At 39.4% G+C, this 18,151-nt stretch overlaps 1 protein-coding gene across 1 annotated transcript; it reads right to left on the reverse strand.

Moving 5' to 3' along the window:
• Positions 1–8,594: 8,594 nt before the first annotated feature.
• LOC141651700 (uncharacterized) lies at positions 8,595–9,512 on the reverse strand. Its single transcript, XM_074459399.1, has one exon. It carries the CDS (start codon positions 9,510–9,512, stop codon positions 8,595–8,597), a length of 918 nt encoding a protein of 305 aa, XP_074315500.1.
• Positions 9,513–18,151: the final 8,639 nt, after the last annotated feature.

Consider the following 18,151-nt stretch of genomic DNA (forward strand, 5'->3'; position numbering starts at 1 on the left):
ATGCGTCGGTCTACGGGGTAATAAAAAGGTCCTTCCGGTCCGCTATTCACCCTAAAATACTATTAACTTAGCTTCCGCCCTCATTAGAGTATCCTAAAGAATTGTAGCAGGTCTCACTCCTTCCAATCTTCCGATCTAGGTCAGAGTTTGCCAAATTAATTAAAACAGCTATGCGCATTAGCTGTCTAATTACAATTAAATGATACTAATAATAACATAGACATGAAACAAGCATCAGATCTGCAAACCTATTTAACTACCATCATTCATTCATGGTTCCCCTAAATCCTAGTAAGGGAATTAGCCACTCATAATTGGAATAAACTAATAATAACAACAATTACGATAACTAGATTAAAAATAATATATAGGATGATGATCGAGGGAATTAAACATGAATTAAATAAAAGATGTAAAAGAAATAAGAGAAACTAAAGAGATAATTGAACTAAGAGATGCAAGGGAAAGGAATTAATACTCAAATTAAATTAAAAGAGAAGAGAAGAAGAAATTACAGAGTTTAGATCCAGAAAATAAGAGCAAAAAAAACGCCGAACCAAAAACGAAACTAATCTACTGATATGTCGTGATATTGTACGGTGTCTCCCATCCTCTGACCTAATAATCTCTTATATATGAGAGATATTTATTATAAGATAAAACTAAGATAGGATAAAATAGATCTCGACTAAATAAGCGCTGCGTCAGACTTGGTTTTACTCGATCGACCAACATAAAGTTAGTCGATCGAGAGATATCTTCCCCAAAAGCTCTCGATTGAACACTAAAGCACTCGATCGAATATAGTAATAATCAAAGTAGTCGATCGAGTAAGTGAATTACTCGATCGAGCATATAAAGTACTCGATCGAGTGGTCTCAGCGCGTAATTCCTGCTTCGCGCACTAAACTTCAAACGGTCGCCATTCCTTCGTTACTTGTCCGAATCAAGCGATTTTTGTGGCGTTGAAAATCTGAGAGGATAAGCTTTCATCTCCAATAGGAATCACCTGAGTATCATTTGTATAACTTGAGAAATGGCCCTTCAAAGTAGGTACTAGTTATATGAAGCTCGTCTTTTGCTCGCCTAGCTACCTTACTTCTACGCGCATCACAAATTAGTAGTTTCCAAGCTCCGACTCAACTTATATCCAAAATGTATGTATAGGGACAGGTTTTAAGCTTGATTATGCTCCTCTCCGGTTCATACCTTCAAATAATACAAGACAAACCAAAGTAGACTATTCGGGGGACATTTGTAGCTAAACATTACACAAAATGCATAGAAATGCTTGCAAATACGGTACAAAAAGTCTATATAAAATGCACGCATCACCTATTAGTCTTTCAATAAAGGTACTCCGTACTCTAATTTCTACAATGAGAGGACTACCGAGCATCATAACTTCTCCTGGACGAGCCAGAATGTGCAAAATCCTACCCCGCCGCCGACCAACGCATATGTTATTTCTCAAAATCGTGGTAATCTACCACAAGGGAACTTTAATAGGCAGCCTCAAGGAGGTCTAAATTTTAATCAACAACAACAATTTCAGCAGGTGTAACCTCCTCAACAAGCTCCAAGTAATGATATGGCAGAACTTAAAGCTATGCTGCAACATAGTTTGATGATTCAACAGAAGCAAACAACTCAAATTTCTAAACTTGTGGCTCATAACATGATGTTGGACACTCAGGTTGCTCAGTTGTCTAGCCAAAACTCGCAAAGGCAACTGAGTGCATTGCCTTCTCAACCAGGTAAACCACATGAAATGGTAAATGCTATCAACCTAAGAAGTGGTTTTACTTATGACGGACCAGAGATGCCTAGAGATGGTAGTGATTTGGCTATTGAAGAATTGGATGTTAATGTTAATCATAAGATCGCTGATCCGTTGCCTATTGTTGATGATTCGACTTCTAATACTGCTAGAAAGTCAAATTCTGTTAAAGATAAGAAAGCCGTTGACCCAGCAATTGTGATCAAGCTCCCATTTTCGGCCCGACAGCCGAACACCAAGATTGAGCAACAATTCGGGAAGTTTTTGAAGCTTGTCAAGAATTTAGATATCCGTTCCATTCACAGAACTCATTACTCAGGTACCTTTTTATGCCAAGTTTATAAAAGAAATTTTGACTCGAAAGAGAAGTTTTGATGAGGTGGAGACTATTGCCTTTACTGAGAAGTGTAGTGCACTCCTACAAAATAAGTCTCCACCTAAGTTGGCTAGCCCGGGTAGTTTCTCTATCCTCTGGTATATAGGCACCCATACAATAGATAATGCATTATGTGATTTGGGTGCCAGTGTCACTGTCTTACCTTTGTCTTTAGCTAAAAAGATAGGTTTGACTGAGTTTAAATGAACCAATATGACTGTCAAGATGGCAGACCTGTAATACCCCGTATTTTAATTATATTTTATAAATTATGTTGATTAGTTATATTTACTAATTATAATAATAATAATTGCGGATTATGTTGTTAGACGAAAACAAATAATAAAATAATAGCATAATTTATAAATATCAATTGGGTAATAATAATATACGATAATTCATATAATAATAATAGTACTCGATACTTATGTTATAATAATAATAATAATAATAGTAATAATAATAATAATAATAGTAATAGTAATAATAATAATAATTGTATTTCACAATTATAACAGTAATAAGGTAATTTATAGTTTCCTAATTAGTGCCTTACCCATCCTAAACCTAGCCTATAAATACAAAGAAAATCTGAAAAATAATTTATTAAAGAAGAAGAAAGAGAACAAAAAGAAAGAAGAAGAGAATTAAAGAGCAATTAGCGATAAAAGGTAAACCTTCTTAAACTCAATTGTTTTGTTATAAAGTTGTAACAATGGACTTTAACACCACCATATGAACAACCATGAAGTCGTGACTTTGACCCTAGGCTAGCACTGGACCACCGTGACTCCGTCTGACCTTTCTCTGACCGTCGTTGACCTGACCTTGGTGGTTATTGTGGTGTTTAAAGGTGGCGGCTCTGGTTGTTGCGGGTTTGAAATAGGGGAAATTGAACCCTAATTTGAGCCACCAATCGGACCTGACTTGATCTAGGTAGGGTTGGTATGGATGATAGAGGTTCAGTCGACCCTAGGGAGGGTGTCGTGGTGGCCATAGGTGGTAGTTCGTGGTGGTGGTCACCGGAAACACGCGAAACAGGGGAGGGACGGCTTGTTGTTGTTGCTACCAGTGTTGGGTTGTTGCTGGGGTGTTTTTGTTGGGTCGAGGAAGTCAGTGACCACCGCTGGAACCACCGTGGGTTAGTGGTGAGAACGGTGGCGGCCAGAGGTGGTGAGGTTGGGGTGTTGATGTCGGGTAATGTTAAATTTGAACACGGGTTGAAGGGGGTACTGCTGGGTTCAGTTAGGGCGTGGCTATGGTAGTGGTGTGATGTGGTGCTGCCGGTGATGGGTGGCTCGTGGCTGCTGATGGTGGCGAATGGCGGTGATATGGGTGTTGTAGCATAGTCATGTTGTAGTTGTTGTGCTCGTTGTTGTTTTGGTTTTAGGACTCGAGTCGAGTTGTTGATGCCAGGTTAGGGCGAGAGTTAGGGCTATATATGGGGGCGGTGGTGGTGGCTAGCCAGGTCCGTGGCTGGGCTACTGAGGTGGTGTTTCACGGTGATGATAGAGGATGGAGTTGGGTCATGCGTGTGAGTTCGTGGGACATATTTTGGGAGTAGTAAACGGGTTTACGTGGGGGTTTGGGGGAGTGTTTAGTTAAGTTTTAGCTAATCACCATACATATCGTCTTATAATTTGACTAGTTAATAATTATAGTTATCGTAATTATTTTATAATTAGTTTAATTATTTATATAATTAGTTAAGTTAGTAATCATAATTATAATTATTATATTAGCTAGGTGACCGTTTCGTTGAAGGGTCCTTTTAATTGGATTGCGTTATTTGGAGTACTTGCTTATTAAGTAGGAATATCCTACTCAACCTTGTGGTATGTTCTTATATGACGGAGTTATGTCTGATACAAGTTTAATAAAGAATTGTGGTTAAGAGTATTATATTAAATGTTGAGATGGATGTTACTGTTATTTATACTATTGCGATTATTATTGATAAGTCATACGAGTATTGTGATAAGTTGTGCATAGTGGGAGAGACGCTACTGCCAGTTGTGCATAACAAGAGAATTGTTACTGCCAGATGTGCATAGTAAGTAATTACTACTGCCAGTTGTGCATAGTAGAGAGGGTACTACTGCCAGTTGAGCACGGTATGAGAATACCACTGCCAGTTGAGTTGAGCATGGCACGGTGTTAAGGGGGTTGTGCTACTGCCAGTGAATTCGGTGAGTTAGTTACGGTATAGTTGGATGAGTTGGAAATGACTGGATATTGATTGATTGTGTTTTATATTAAATAATTACTGTTGTTTAGTTTATTCCTACTCAACCTCGTGGTTGACAGTGTATTCGTGAACACCTGTGATGAACCGTAACTGGGGAGCAGACTTGGCAGGTACTTAAGACAAGCTGGCTAGGAGTCTGGGAGGCGTGTGAGGATATGGATTGGATAACTTAGCTTTAGCTCACTATTTTGTTATTTATCACCACTAGTTGTCTTTTAATTCCGCTGCTATATTGTGTTGTTTTTATTTTGAGAAGAAAAGATTATGTAAAAGACATTTGAGTTTAATTTATTTAAATTGCCTTGGTTTGATAAACTCTTTTATTCACTACCTCGGTCATTCCGAGATGGTAACAGTCTCACTTATCTAGGAAGGCCTAGTTAAGGCTCTTAGATAAATGGGGGGTGTTACAAAGTGGTATGAGAGTGAACGATCCTGAGGCCTAAACCAATGAACAATAATGAACATAGGTTGTGTCTAATAAAATAAACCCCGGGATAGGAACTGTTAGGAGCCCCATCTTAGGCTTGGGATGAGTAGAGCCCCTCACTCCAAACCATTGGCCCTCTCAGTTTCGAACCGGGAACCCTGAGAGAAAATTTGAGAGTATGGGGTAGATGAAAGGAAGTATATCCGAGTTAGGGAGATGTTTGTATGCTTGATATAAATTATACTAACTTTGTTGCAGGATGGGAGTAAGTTAAGTATAAAGATTGATTGATGGCTTGACCATATGGTGTTTATAATAAGAGTTGGTATTGTGCATTGGGTGAAAGGGGGATTGATAGTAAATGTATGTTGAATTGATTGTGAGCATGAAAGTGGTTGTAAATTAATATTGTTCGATGATTGGATGTTGTGTGATAGTAGTATCATGTCTAGTGATATGCAGCTATGTGAATCCCAAAACCATGCTATTTATAATATTATGAAATGATTTAACGTGTGATAGGAATGCTTTAGAGTAGATGCTAGTCGTGTGTTAAGTATGATGACCACGTTTCACTAATACAAGTATAGAAGAGTGTTAATGAAGCTTATGACCTAGTAAAAAGGAACCTAGGGCTGAACCTTATTTTGTCAGATTTTTACCCCTATTTGATCTAGTTGCCGTTTGATCTCTGTTTATCGTCTAAGGTCAAAATTTTTATGACTGATAATCCAGTGAGTTTATTTCCAATGTCGTTAGTCTCATGTTTAAAAGGTTTATGGTTTGGGAGAAATAAATATTTTAGTAGACAATGGTCAGAATGTTCCAGTACAAATAAGTTTTCGACAAACAATTTTGTAAAATTTCGCATTTAATTTGCACTTATGATTTTTGCCTAATTCCAACTCCACTATTTAAAAGATTCATATATGTTTTCAAATTGATAAGCCACGTTGCAAGATAAAGTGTTGACAATTAATAGTGATTTTTACAAGATGACCCAAGTGTTTGACAAATTGCTGATCAGTTTCTGTTTCGAACCACTGAATTGTAAAAATCTTTATAAAATGATTATTCTAGATTTGGGCTTAATCCTTTATCTTATGTTCTTAAAACTCTTTATATTTTCTGGAAAGTATAAAAACTCAACGTAGAATGTAACGGTTATTTAATGGCGATTTTTGAAAGTTACAGCTTTACTTTGATTTCCGAAAACGCGAGTTTTACCAAAAGTTTAATATAAATGTTTTATTAATTCTTAACCTATGATATTTGGGAGGTAGGAGCGATGATAGGAGGACCTAAGGAGGGGTAAGAAAGGATAGAATTGACCACACCTTGTTTTGTAGGTATAGAATGTTTTAGAATTTTTTTTTTGGTAAAAATGTGAATATATATATAAATATCAAAAAACTTCCAATAGTTACAAGACAAGTAAGGGTTCAAACCCCCACAAAGACAAAAGAAAGCCTAATTAACTCATCTGAGTACATAGCCAATCAGTACTCACATTGGCTCCCCCAAGCTTAGCTTTAATCCTCCTAGTAACATCTTCCTCAATTCTCTTGGCAACCAGTTCTGGACGCAACAGACAACCATTGATTCTTGCATTGTTTCTTTGGTACCACACATAATAATGGTAGGCAGTAAGACAGGTGGCTCTAACTTTCCAAAGGACTGAATTCTGATGCACAGTAGCTTGAGTGATCGTATCAGGGACACTCCCTCCAAACCACTGAGTCAGCTGAGCTTTAATTCTGCAGCTATACACACAGTCAGAAAACACATGTTCCACAGTCTCAGTTTGGGCCTCACACAACATACATAAATCATCAGTGCAGCAGGATAATTTGAATAGCTTTTCCTTGACATTCATCCCATTATGCATCATCAACCAGGTAACCATGGAATGCTTAGGGACATTCCAATTATTCCAAACAACAGGTGACCAAACTGCTGCAGGCTGTTCAGAGCAAAGCCAGTCATACCCACTCCTTATTGTATAACCCTTAGGATGATGTTCCCAGCTTCCATTCACAAACCCATCTTTAAGCTTCTCTTTCACTTTGCAGATGTTCTTCCAAACCCAAGTACTGTCAGCAGGGGGGGGTGTACTCCTGCCAGTTCTGATCTTTAATGTAAATAACATTAACCCATTTGATCCACAATCTATCGGCCTTGGAATGGATCCAGTTTACAAGCTTACCAACAGTGGAAATGTTCCAAATGTCTGCTTTTTTGATCCCTAGTCCACCCTCCTTTTTTGAAGCAGTAATTTTGTCCCAAGCTACCAGAGGAACTCTATGGAAATCAGGGCTGCCATCCCATAGGTAATTCCTACAAATTGCTTCAATTCTTTTAATGACACTTTGAGGAATGATAAACATTTGAGCCCAGTAATTATACAAAGTATTGAGTACAGAATTGATTAAAGTGACCCTGTCAGCATATGATAACTTCTTTGCTCCCAAACCCCTAATCCTTGAGACCATTTTTTCAGTCAGAGAAGTGCATTCTTTCTTGGATATCTTACCAGGCTGAATAGGCAACCCTAAGTATCTAAAAGGCATAACTCCTTCAGTAAAACCAGTCACTGATTTGATACCTTCTTTGATATCCTCTTGCATTCCATTAAAGAAAATCTCAGATTTAGCACTATTCATACTCAAGCCAGAAGCCTTAGAAAAAGAGGTATAGGCTTTCATAAGCAGCATGATAGAAGAAGTATCTCCCTTGCAAAATAATAGCAGATCATCTGCAAGCATCAGGTGGGTGAGCTTGAGGGGTTTGCAGCTGGGATGATAATGAAAAGGCCATCTAGCAGTAGCAAATTTGATGATCCTGGTAAGGTATTCCATACATATAGTGAACAAGAGGGGAGAGATGGGGTCACCCTGTCTGAGTCCCCTCTGTCCCTTAAAGTAGCCAAACAAATTTCCATTAAGGGACAAAGTATAGGAGGGAGTCCTGATACAGCTCATCACCAGGTGGACAAAATGTTCAGGAAAATGTAACCCATACAACATTTGTTCTACAAAGTCCCACTCTACTGTGTCATAAGCCTTTTGTAGATCAATTTTAAACAGACATCTGGGGGAGGCACTTTTTCTTGCATACATATGAACTATGTCCTGACAAATTAGGACATTTTCAATAATTGAACGACCTTTAATAAAAGCTCCCTGGTTTTCATGTATTATGTCAGGAAGTACCAAAGCTAACCTGTTGCAAAGAAGTTTGGAGATGACCTTGTAAAGTAGGTTACAGCAGGCAATAGGTCTAAAGTGCTTGAATGTGGTAGGTCTTTCACATTTGGGAATGAGAGTGATATTAGTAGCATTGATCTGCGATAGCAACTGGCCATTCCTAAAGAATTCCTTGATAGCATAACAAATATCAGGTCCAGTAGTGTCCCAAGTATCTTTAAAAAACCCACTGGTGTAGCCATCAGGACCAGGGGCCTTGTCCTTAGGAATAGCAAAAGCAACTTGCTTAATTTCCTCATCTGTCACTGGTGTATTTAAAAGAGCTGAATGTGCATCAGAACAGAATGGACCCTGCTGAAGGACTTCATTTCTCACATACTCAATAGACTTCTTGCTGCCAAGTAGATCAGTATAGTAGTCTATAAATGCCTGATGAATATTCTCTCTATCAGTACAAAGATGGCCCTGCATATTTTCAATTTGAATGATCTTATTCTACAAGCATCTCTTTTTAATAGCACTGTGAAAATAAGCAGAATTAGTGTCCCCTTCCTCTAGCCACTTGGACTTGGCCTTTTGTTGCAGAAAACTATCCCTGGCAATTTGTCAAGAATCGACACTAAAAAGACATTAATTTCCCGAGTTATCAAATCAGCATTGGCAGTATCATCTTTTAGAAGCAATTGAATTCTTTCTAACTCATGACAAGCCTGGCTAGCCTTGTTTTCAATATCAGTGTAACATTCCCTGTTCAGGCCTTTGAGTACACCCTTCAAGTTCTTCAGACGTTTGGCTACTCTAAACATCATATTCCCCTCTATTTGAATAGACCAAGCTTGTTGAACTTTAGCCAAAAAATCAGGAGCAATGCTCCACATGTTGAAGTACTTAAAACTTGCATTCTTCCTACCTTCCAGTTTTGTATTCCTGACAACACAAGGATTATGATCAAGGAGTCCCTCAGGATGAAAATGGGCTGCCATTTCAGGGAAAGTATGCAACCATTCTTGATTAACCATAAACCTATCCAGCCTACTAAACTTCCTATGAGCAGCATCTTGCTTATTCGTCCAAGTAAAGTAAGCACCAGTGGCATGAATATCAGTCATTCTACAAGTGGTAATGCAGTCAATAAAATCATCCATATCCTCTTGCTTGGTATTGCCACCCATCCGTTCATCAGGAGAGATAACCATATTGAAATCACCAGCCATAACCCATGGACCATGGGAATTAGATGCAATGTTCTCCAGCTTTGTCCAAAGATCTTTCCTATCCACACCCTCATTATAAGCATAAATCATACTCAGGAAGAATGATTTCTGAGTAATTTCGACAGTCACCTTAACATGTATAAATTGGGGATCATATTGCAGAACCCACACATCAAAGATGCTAGGTTGCCATAAAATCCAAACTCTGCCCCCTTTATGCAAGTTACAATTTGTTGTCACACACCACCCTTCTAACATTTTATTGGAAATATTATTCACATTATCACTATTTATTTTTGTTTCTAAAAGACCAAACAAACAAATCTCATTATTCTGAATGAAATGCTTAACTATCTTTTGTTTATTTACGTTATTGAGCCCTGTAACGTTCCAAAATCCTATATTATTCATTATTCAAACTGTTGGAGGGGTCACCTATATCCTTCACCTGTACTGTAGTAGACTGTGTCACATTCTGAATAGCAGCATCAGTGCCTGAAGTAATTTGCAGAGGAGGAACAGTTTTGTCTGACTGCACCACTGTAATCCTAGCATGCTTTACAGGAGGGGACTGACCTTGCAGTGCTGGGAATTCAACATCTGAGATGGTGGTGCTAACAGGAACAATTGGTCTCCACACTTTTTTAGGAGGCACTCCTTTCTGTTTCTGAGCAACCCGTCTGCAACTCTTACCATCATGGCCAAGACTCTTACATTTCTCACACAATATGGGCTTCCATTCATATTCAACTTGAATAACAATCACCTTTTCTTCTGCATCCAGGAATTTGACTGAACTAGGCATATGCTGACCAACCTTCAACTCAATCATGACACGAGCAAAGCCTAGTCTAGTTTTCTCCTCTGTAGCCAGGTCAGACTTGACATAGGGTCTAACTAATCCCGCAATAGTTGGCAAACATTTACCCCAAAATTTAAGGGGCAACCCATGTAGTCTTATCCAAGCTGGGACCACCTTCACTTCTTCTTTCATTAAGCCCACATTCTCCTGCCAGGGCTTCACTATTAATGGTTTGTTATCAAACATGTGATAACTAGCCTGCAGGACTTGTTCTTGATCCTTTATATCCTTAAACCTTACTAGGAACACTCCATTAGGAAGGAAAGAAAGCTTGTCTATTCCATGCTTTCCCCATACCCTATGTATATAACCATTAAGGACCTCCCATGGAGGATTTGCACCTAGCACAAAATAATACACTACTTGTTTCCAATAATTAACTTCATCCTGCGTGTCCTCATCAGTAAACTGAATTAGGGTATCAGTTTTACCTTTATTCTCATCTATGTTCTCCATCACTTTTTCGGTATTCACCACGTTCTGCTTCTTTCCTCGTTGTGTTACCCATTTGACATTTGCACTAGGGTCTTCTTCATCCTCGAAAGATAACCCCTGAATAGGTAAAACTTCATGCATGGCTTTAGTACGTGAAACATCTTCCTCTCCTGGTCCAGTTCTCTTTTCATGACTATGGCTCTTACTACCCTTTTTTTGGGACTTAGATTGCTTAGGGCTAATAGATCTCTTCTTTTGAAGCTTTTTTGCAGAATTTCGTGCCATAATCAGAAAAAAATTGACCTCAAAACGATGAATGTTTTAGAAGGTTAAGCCATCTTTCCTCGGGTAGAAACTTATGTTGTCTTGTTTTACTTTTATAAAACCATGCCTCCAAAGAGATCTACACCTACACCCTCTACCATGTCCCAAGAGGAGATTGACCGTTTAATATCCATGAATGAGGCTTTGACCGCGACACTAAAGGCTAAAGGGTCAGTTCAGGATCCAGCAAAGATGAGTGCTAATATCGCAAGACACAACCCGACGAAGTATGACGGATTAGGTGAACCATCATTACTTGGGGATTGGCATAGAGAGTTTTACAACCTTTTTGAGTTGCTGAGTTGTCCTCCGGAGCTGCAAGTAGATCAACCTGGTTACTATTTCAGGGCGAAAGCCGGTTTGTGGTTGAATCGTAGCAGGGAAGTTTTGAGGGAAGCTTGGAAGGAGAATGATGAATCTTTTCTCACTTGGAAGGGTTTCAAGGAGACTATGAGAGCTATATTTATCCCAGAACATATTAGGAGTAAGATGAGAGCTGAATTTGATTCTTTTAAGATGACTGAGGAGATGACGGTGGAGAGCTATCACAATAGGTTTATGGAATTGGCAGAATATGTGTCAGATTTGAACTTAAGTGAGGAGATACTAGCACTGAGGTTTGAGAAGGGGTTGACAACAACTATTAAAAAGAGGCTTGCTGTAATACTACGGTTTTATGAGTCTCTGGGTACTCTATCGAGTGAGCCTTACTCTGTCGAGTAAGGGTGTTTTGCGTTTTAAAATAGTTTCTGACCTGTTGGGTACTCGATCGAGTAGCCTTGGTACTCGATCGAGTAGGCGGCACTCGATCGAGTACGTCAGTTACTCGATCGAGTAGCCGGTTTACGGGGGGATGATTTGTCGGGTTTTGTTAATAATGCGAATTAATATATAAACACTTCCGTCACTTTCATAATACACTTTTACAAACCTAATTACTTTCAAAAGAGAAATCAATCTACGTACTTCGCATTCATCGCATTATTGACAAATCCCGGAGCTTGGAAGGTCGGAATTCATCTTTCTTTACACCTTTGTGATCCTTGCGTCGAGGGTAAGATCTACGTAATGTTTTTATAGTATTTTGTTTAAGTTGGTTAAACCCTAATTTGGGGATTTGGGGGTTTTGTTGTCTCTCTTGATTGGTAGTAATTGTATGATCATATGCTAGGAGGAGGATTCGTAGAAGAGGCCTTTTGATAACAGCTGTTGAGATCGTCTGACTGTATTGCATTCCAGGTAGGGTTTTCCCTACTCAGTATTAGTCCCATAATGTGTTGGTGGTGATTTGTGATTGTTATCATACGATTATTGTGACGGTTGTTGGTTTTGATTGCTGTTTAATAGTTGTGATTGTTTGTATTTACCTGTGTTCTTCGGGGCGCGTCCCTGGCTGAGTGGAGTCACTTGCGGGAGTGGCTTCACGCCCATTATTCGCCTTCTGTGGAACCCGCCACAGAAGGGATGTGCACATTAATGGATTTGGGTTTATCGCTCGACGGAGATGAGCGGGGATTAGGTGGGAACGATGCGGTCCCCATCGGGCGGCGTGGAGTGACCTGTTGCGATGGGCACTCTGGCAGGGCTACACACTTTAGTGTGTAGTCAGTATTGTGGAGTTGGTGATGGAGTTCGGAGTATATCTGTGACGATTGAGCTGTGTTGTTTGCTGTGTTGGATTATATAAATTGTGTGATTAGTACTGACCCCGTTTATTGTTTTAAAGACTGTGGTGATCCATTCGGGGATGGTGAGCAGTTGTTGAGCAGGTATGAGTAGAGATACATGGGCTAGCTGGGATGAGTCATCACTTTAGATTAGAAGAGTCTTCCGCTGTTGTCGACATTATGTTTAGCTTTTAGACATTTGGTTTTTGGAGAACATGTATTCACATTTTATCGGTTTGGTTTTAGGATTGTATTTCATTCACTAAACTATTACTATTTAAATGTTGTTTCGTTATTGTCTTATGATTATCATTGCCTCGGGAAACCGAGATGGTAGCACTTCCATGCCTTAAGTGGTCCTGGTAAGGCACTTGAGTATGGGGGTGTTACAAAATGGTATCGAGCGACGATCCGAAACCTCGTAACCAATGAACCTAATGAATATAGGGAGTCAATTAAAATGAACCCGGGGTAAAGGTTGTAGGAGCTAATGCAAAGGCTTAGGAGACGTCCTAAAGTCGCGAACTCGCCCTACAATTTTGAACCGGTCACATGGGGGGTATATGTCAAGGTCGTATGTGGTGTTTGTTAGCTTGTATGTGAATGTAACGATATATGTTGTGAATTGTTGGATGTTGGGAGTAGAGATTGAAAACATGATTGAAAATTTGGTGGGGTGTGTTTGTATGTTGGTTGCATAAAGAAGCATGATGGATGTTTACTATGTGGCATTTGATAACATGAAGTAGTGTAATTTGTTGATCATATGAGGAGCTGTGTAGAATTGCATGCTTAGTTATATTATAATGTTGAGTTTATAAAGTTGCATAGTATGTTGGGTTATGAGAGATAACATGCGGGTAGTATATACGATTCGGCATGACTCGATCGAGTAGGGGGCACTCGATCGAGTAGGTGAGGTACTCGGCCGAGTGGGTCTGACTCGATCGAGTGGGTATTTGACGTTTTTATGATCAGAAGCGTGTTTTGGGGTACTCGATCGAGTACATAGGGGCACTCGATCGAGTAGGGGGCACTCGATCGAGTGGCTATGTGTAACACCCCCATACTCCAAGTGCCTTACCAGGACCACTCAGGTATAAGGATGCCACCATCTCGGTTGCCCGAGGCATGATATTCATAAGACAATAAAGAAACAACTTTAAATAATATAACTTTAGTGAAAAGTACATCTGAAACCAAATCCCAAAATACGGGTACAAGTTCTTAAAACCAACTGTCTACTGAAATACTGAAATGTCATAAAACTAAAAGACTACAGCGGAAGACTTCTATCGTCAGACGGTGGCACATCCCAGCTATCCCAGTACTCCACTCAAACCTGCTCAATTACTGCTCACCATCCCCGAATGGATCACCGCAGGTTTTACAAAACAACAACCGAGGTCAGTACTAATCACACAACTTATATATATATCAACAACAAGATAAACAGACAGCTTAATCGTCACACATACACACAATTACTCCAATCCCATCAATCTCAATCATCGACTGTCCACTGGACCAGCCCTGCCAGTGGGGGACCGCAGCCGTACCCACCAAATCCCCGCTCCTCATATTGAGCGATTTCCTTGTTCATTAATGTGCACATCCCCTTCCGTGGCGGGTTCCACGAAGGGCGAAACTAGGGCGTGAAGCCACTCCCGCAAGTGACTCCACTCAGCCGAGAACGCATCTCGAGAACCAGAAACCAACAATCACAATCACAATCACAACCGTCACAACACAACTACGATATTAAGCAATCAATCTTTACACATCAACAATCATCCCATTATGGGACTAATACTGAGTAGGAAATCCTACCTGGAAAGCACAACTATCGACGGTCTCTGTTTGTATCAAAAAGGCTCTTCTACAAAACCTCCTCCTATCATACAAACATACAAACACTACCGAATCACAATCTACACAAAACCCCCAAATCCCCATATTAGGGTTTAACCAACTTAAAGGAAAAACAGTAAAAAGGGTACATAGATCTTACCCTCGACGCAAGGATTCCAACGGTATAACAAACGATGAAAACCGACCTTCCAAACTCCGGGATTTGCTAACAATGCGATTAGGGTAATGAACGTACTTGCTTTCTCTCTTTGTGATAAATTAGGTTTTAGAAAAGTGTTTAGAATGATGACGAGTAAAAGATTATATACCTTAATCGCATAATTAACAAAACCCGAGAAATAACTCCCCGTAAACCGGCTATTTGATCGAGTAGCTAAGGTACTCGATCGAGTGCCCCCTTACTCGATCGAGTATCATAGTTACTCGATCGAGTACCCAACATGTCAGAAACTATTTTAAAATGCCACTCACCCTTACTCTACAGAGTAAGGCCTACTCGATAGAGTACCCAGAGACTTATAAATACGGAGTATTACAGTCTTCCCTCCTTAAAAAGAACTTCGTCCCCGAAGTTCAACCCATACTCAAAAACAAACATACTAACTCGATCAAGACACAACAACGTGACTAAGAACTCAAAACAAAACTCCAACCCAAACATGAACTCGTAACACCAACTCCACTAACTATTCCTACCTCCACAACATGGCTCACGATATCGTATCAACTCCATTATATCTCTCTCAACACTAACTCAATACACTACCAAAATACCCATAACATCAAACGGAATGTTACATTCTACCACCCTTAAAAGGAACTTCGTCCTCGAAGTTTACTCAGACTCATAACATCATCCTCCAATCACAACACTATATAAAATATTCTCACACTCAAGCATCACACTACTACAAGCACGGCCATGGCCTTTTATAAGTATCATCCACAAAACAAATCCCTCCTTTACGCTACGCTAACACTCTACTTCCAATTATATTACAACATGCACCACCATGAAACTCTCTTTTATCGCATCCTACTCCTCTTAAGACAAATGTTACGTCCTCGTAACTCACTAATACTAAATCCTAGCTATATCGTCTCATTATCCTCATCACCACCGCATGTCAAAGATAACCACATATAATCTAAACACTCTCCATGCATATATCCAAGGCTCTCTTACTTAAACATTCCTCATACCTCAACTCATTCGGCACACCACCTAACCTATACCATAAAAATCGTAGCAAAAACACCATACTAACTCTCTATTATTACTGCAAAACAACATACCTCTCTATGTAAAGCACCTATCTCCCAAACGCATAACTCACGATCCACACTCGTTACGTACACTCACACTAGATCCTCAAGTTCTTTCCTTCATTACCGCAAGACTCATACATAACGTAACACGACACTTATTATTCAACACCCTACACTCACTGTCTCAACAAAGGATTATGAACCACCTGCATATATTAGATCATTACCACAGATGTTCTACGAATCACTTGCCATACCATGTCCACTAAAGCCTTATCTAGAACAAGATCAAAATTACTGTAACAACCTCTCACAACCGTGTGCCATCAACAGAATATCACTATACCAAGACAACAGCGAAAACATATACCACTCTATTTCATATCATACTCTACCCTCATTCCCAACTTAACCTGGTAAGAAACATCAATAACAAAACAGCTGTCTATCTGTACAAACTGAAACTCACAGGAAGCAACATCAAACAAAACAACAATCTATGTATGACTGGTATGTACTTTTGAAACTCGAATCATAACCATCCCGCCTACTCCACCACAACCGGTGACGGCATCACAACACCGCCACCAACAGCCACACCGCAGTGCGAAAATACCCGCATCACAACACTAAATATCGTGCCCGGATCACCACCCGAGGCACCACAACCGCATCGATAGACATCACAACATACACAATCCCATAAACACAGACTCAGTATAACATCTCGGACAAGAAAACTTACTCAAGACTTCTTTACTAGATCACAACACCATGTATCATACTTAATAACAGACAAGGATCTCATGCATACCATCCATACCTTTTTACAGAATAAACATATATCATGTATACACATGCAAGTATAACCAGTCATGTCAGACCACCCAAACTATCACTTTTGATCACCTTTCCATTTAGTTACCGTACCCAACATGTATCACAGAACATTCAGATAACAACTTATAATTATCACACCATACCACTTCTTGTGAGGTCAGAACCTCACACAAACATTTATATATAACATAGACCCATAATCACATCCAACCAATCAATCTTGATCACGTAAGTTACCACTCAACAAAGGTTACCTGTCCCCCGAGCTTAACTCGCATGCCCCTCATCACATTCTTCCATTCGCATAACCAGCACCTTCTGCCATACATAACCATACAGCTAACACTCATTATGAGAAACCGCCTCCCAAGACTATGTCTTATACTTCCTCACAACCATACTTATCAATTCAGTCTCTACAAAATCAGCCTCTTTAGAATTACCATCTCTCTAACATACCGTCACCCTTCACCACTAGTCATAAACCATAACGCTACCACTGTCCGGACATCAAACCTCTTCACTCATCTCTAAACATCACGATTTCTTTCCTATCTTTGGTTAACATCCCAAACAACGAACATCGAATCCATGAACAAAATTACCTCAACATTCTTCCCAATACTATCTTTAATTGTATCATCATGTAATTCTCCACCAAAATCTCATATCATGCAGATATTCTACCAACTTCTTACTTTCCTTAATTCCTCAAAACTCAAGACTAATCATGTTGTTCCGAAACTCCTATATAACCATTAATTCAAGTCCTCATGATAGTATCATGCATTTCGACGATTCCTTAATTTTATATCACAGAACTCCGGTGAACATTTCCTTAGTCTTACTCCCCCCCATTTTTTTTTTTTTTTTTTTACACTCGACAAAAGCAATTAACCATTCAACTCCTTATTACTTCTTCCTAACTCTTTAGTGCTCCGATCACCTTCTCATTGCTCCAAAATTCCAATCCCATTATTTCTTATCGATATTATCTCACTCTTCCTTACCATGGGTCCCTTCTCATCACCCCACTCACTCACACTTGTCACTAATTTGTCCATAAAAAAAAAATCTACGTTTAAAGTTCAAACAATTACATCTCCCTTTTTACATCTCTAGAAATCAAAATTCTTTTTATACCGTTAATTGCCCAAGGAAATCACACATTAGTTTCGTCTCTCGATAACACAATTTTCCAAACTCAGTCACTATCTGCAAATTCACCTAGCGATATGTCTCCATTAAGTTCACTATATACCACTCTTCTCAATTCCTCTAAAACGACCTTTCATTACATATATTCTTACTCAACTCTATTTCTAACCATCTCCCTCCATAATTCGTTATACATCTCAGGTTGCTACTATCCACATCCTTTCTTTCAATCTTTTCATTCTCACGTTCCTTAAACTTACATCACTCTTTGCCCACATTCACTTATTCTTACATTACTCAACACACAATCATATCACTCATCCCATCTCACAAAACATGTTCTATGCCTCAATTAAGCCATACCAATCTCCCTTTTCTTTTTCCACTATCTATCACAACACATAGAACTCATGTCCTCCCACCGAACTCCTACTCACCACAGGTGCCACTCACTACACCATAAGATTGGG

This window comes from Silene latifolia, chromosome 4, assembly GCF_048544455.1.
Source record: "Silene latifolia isolate original U9 population chromosome 4, ASM4854445v1, whole genome shotgun sequence".
In the NCBI taxonomy this organism is placed as follows: domain Eukaryota; kingdom Viridiplantae; phylum Streptophyta; class Magnoliopsida; order Caryophyllales; family Caryophyllaceae; genus Silene; species Silene latifolia.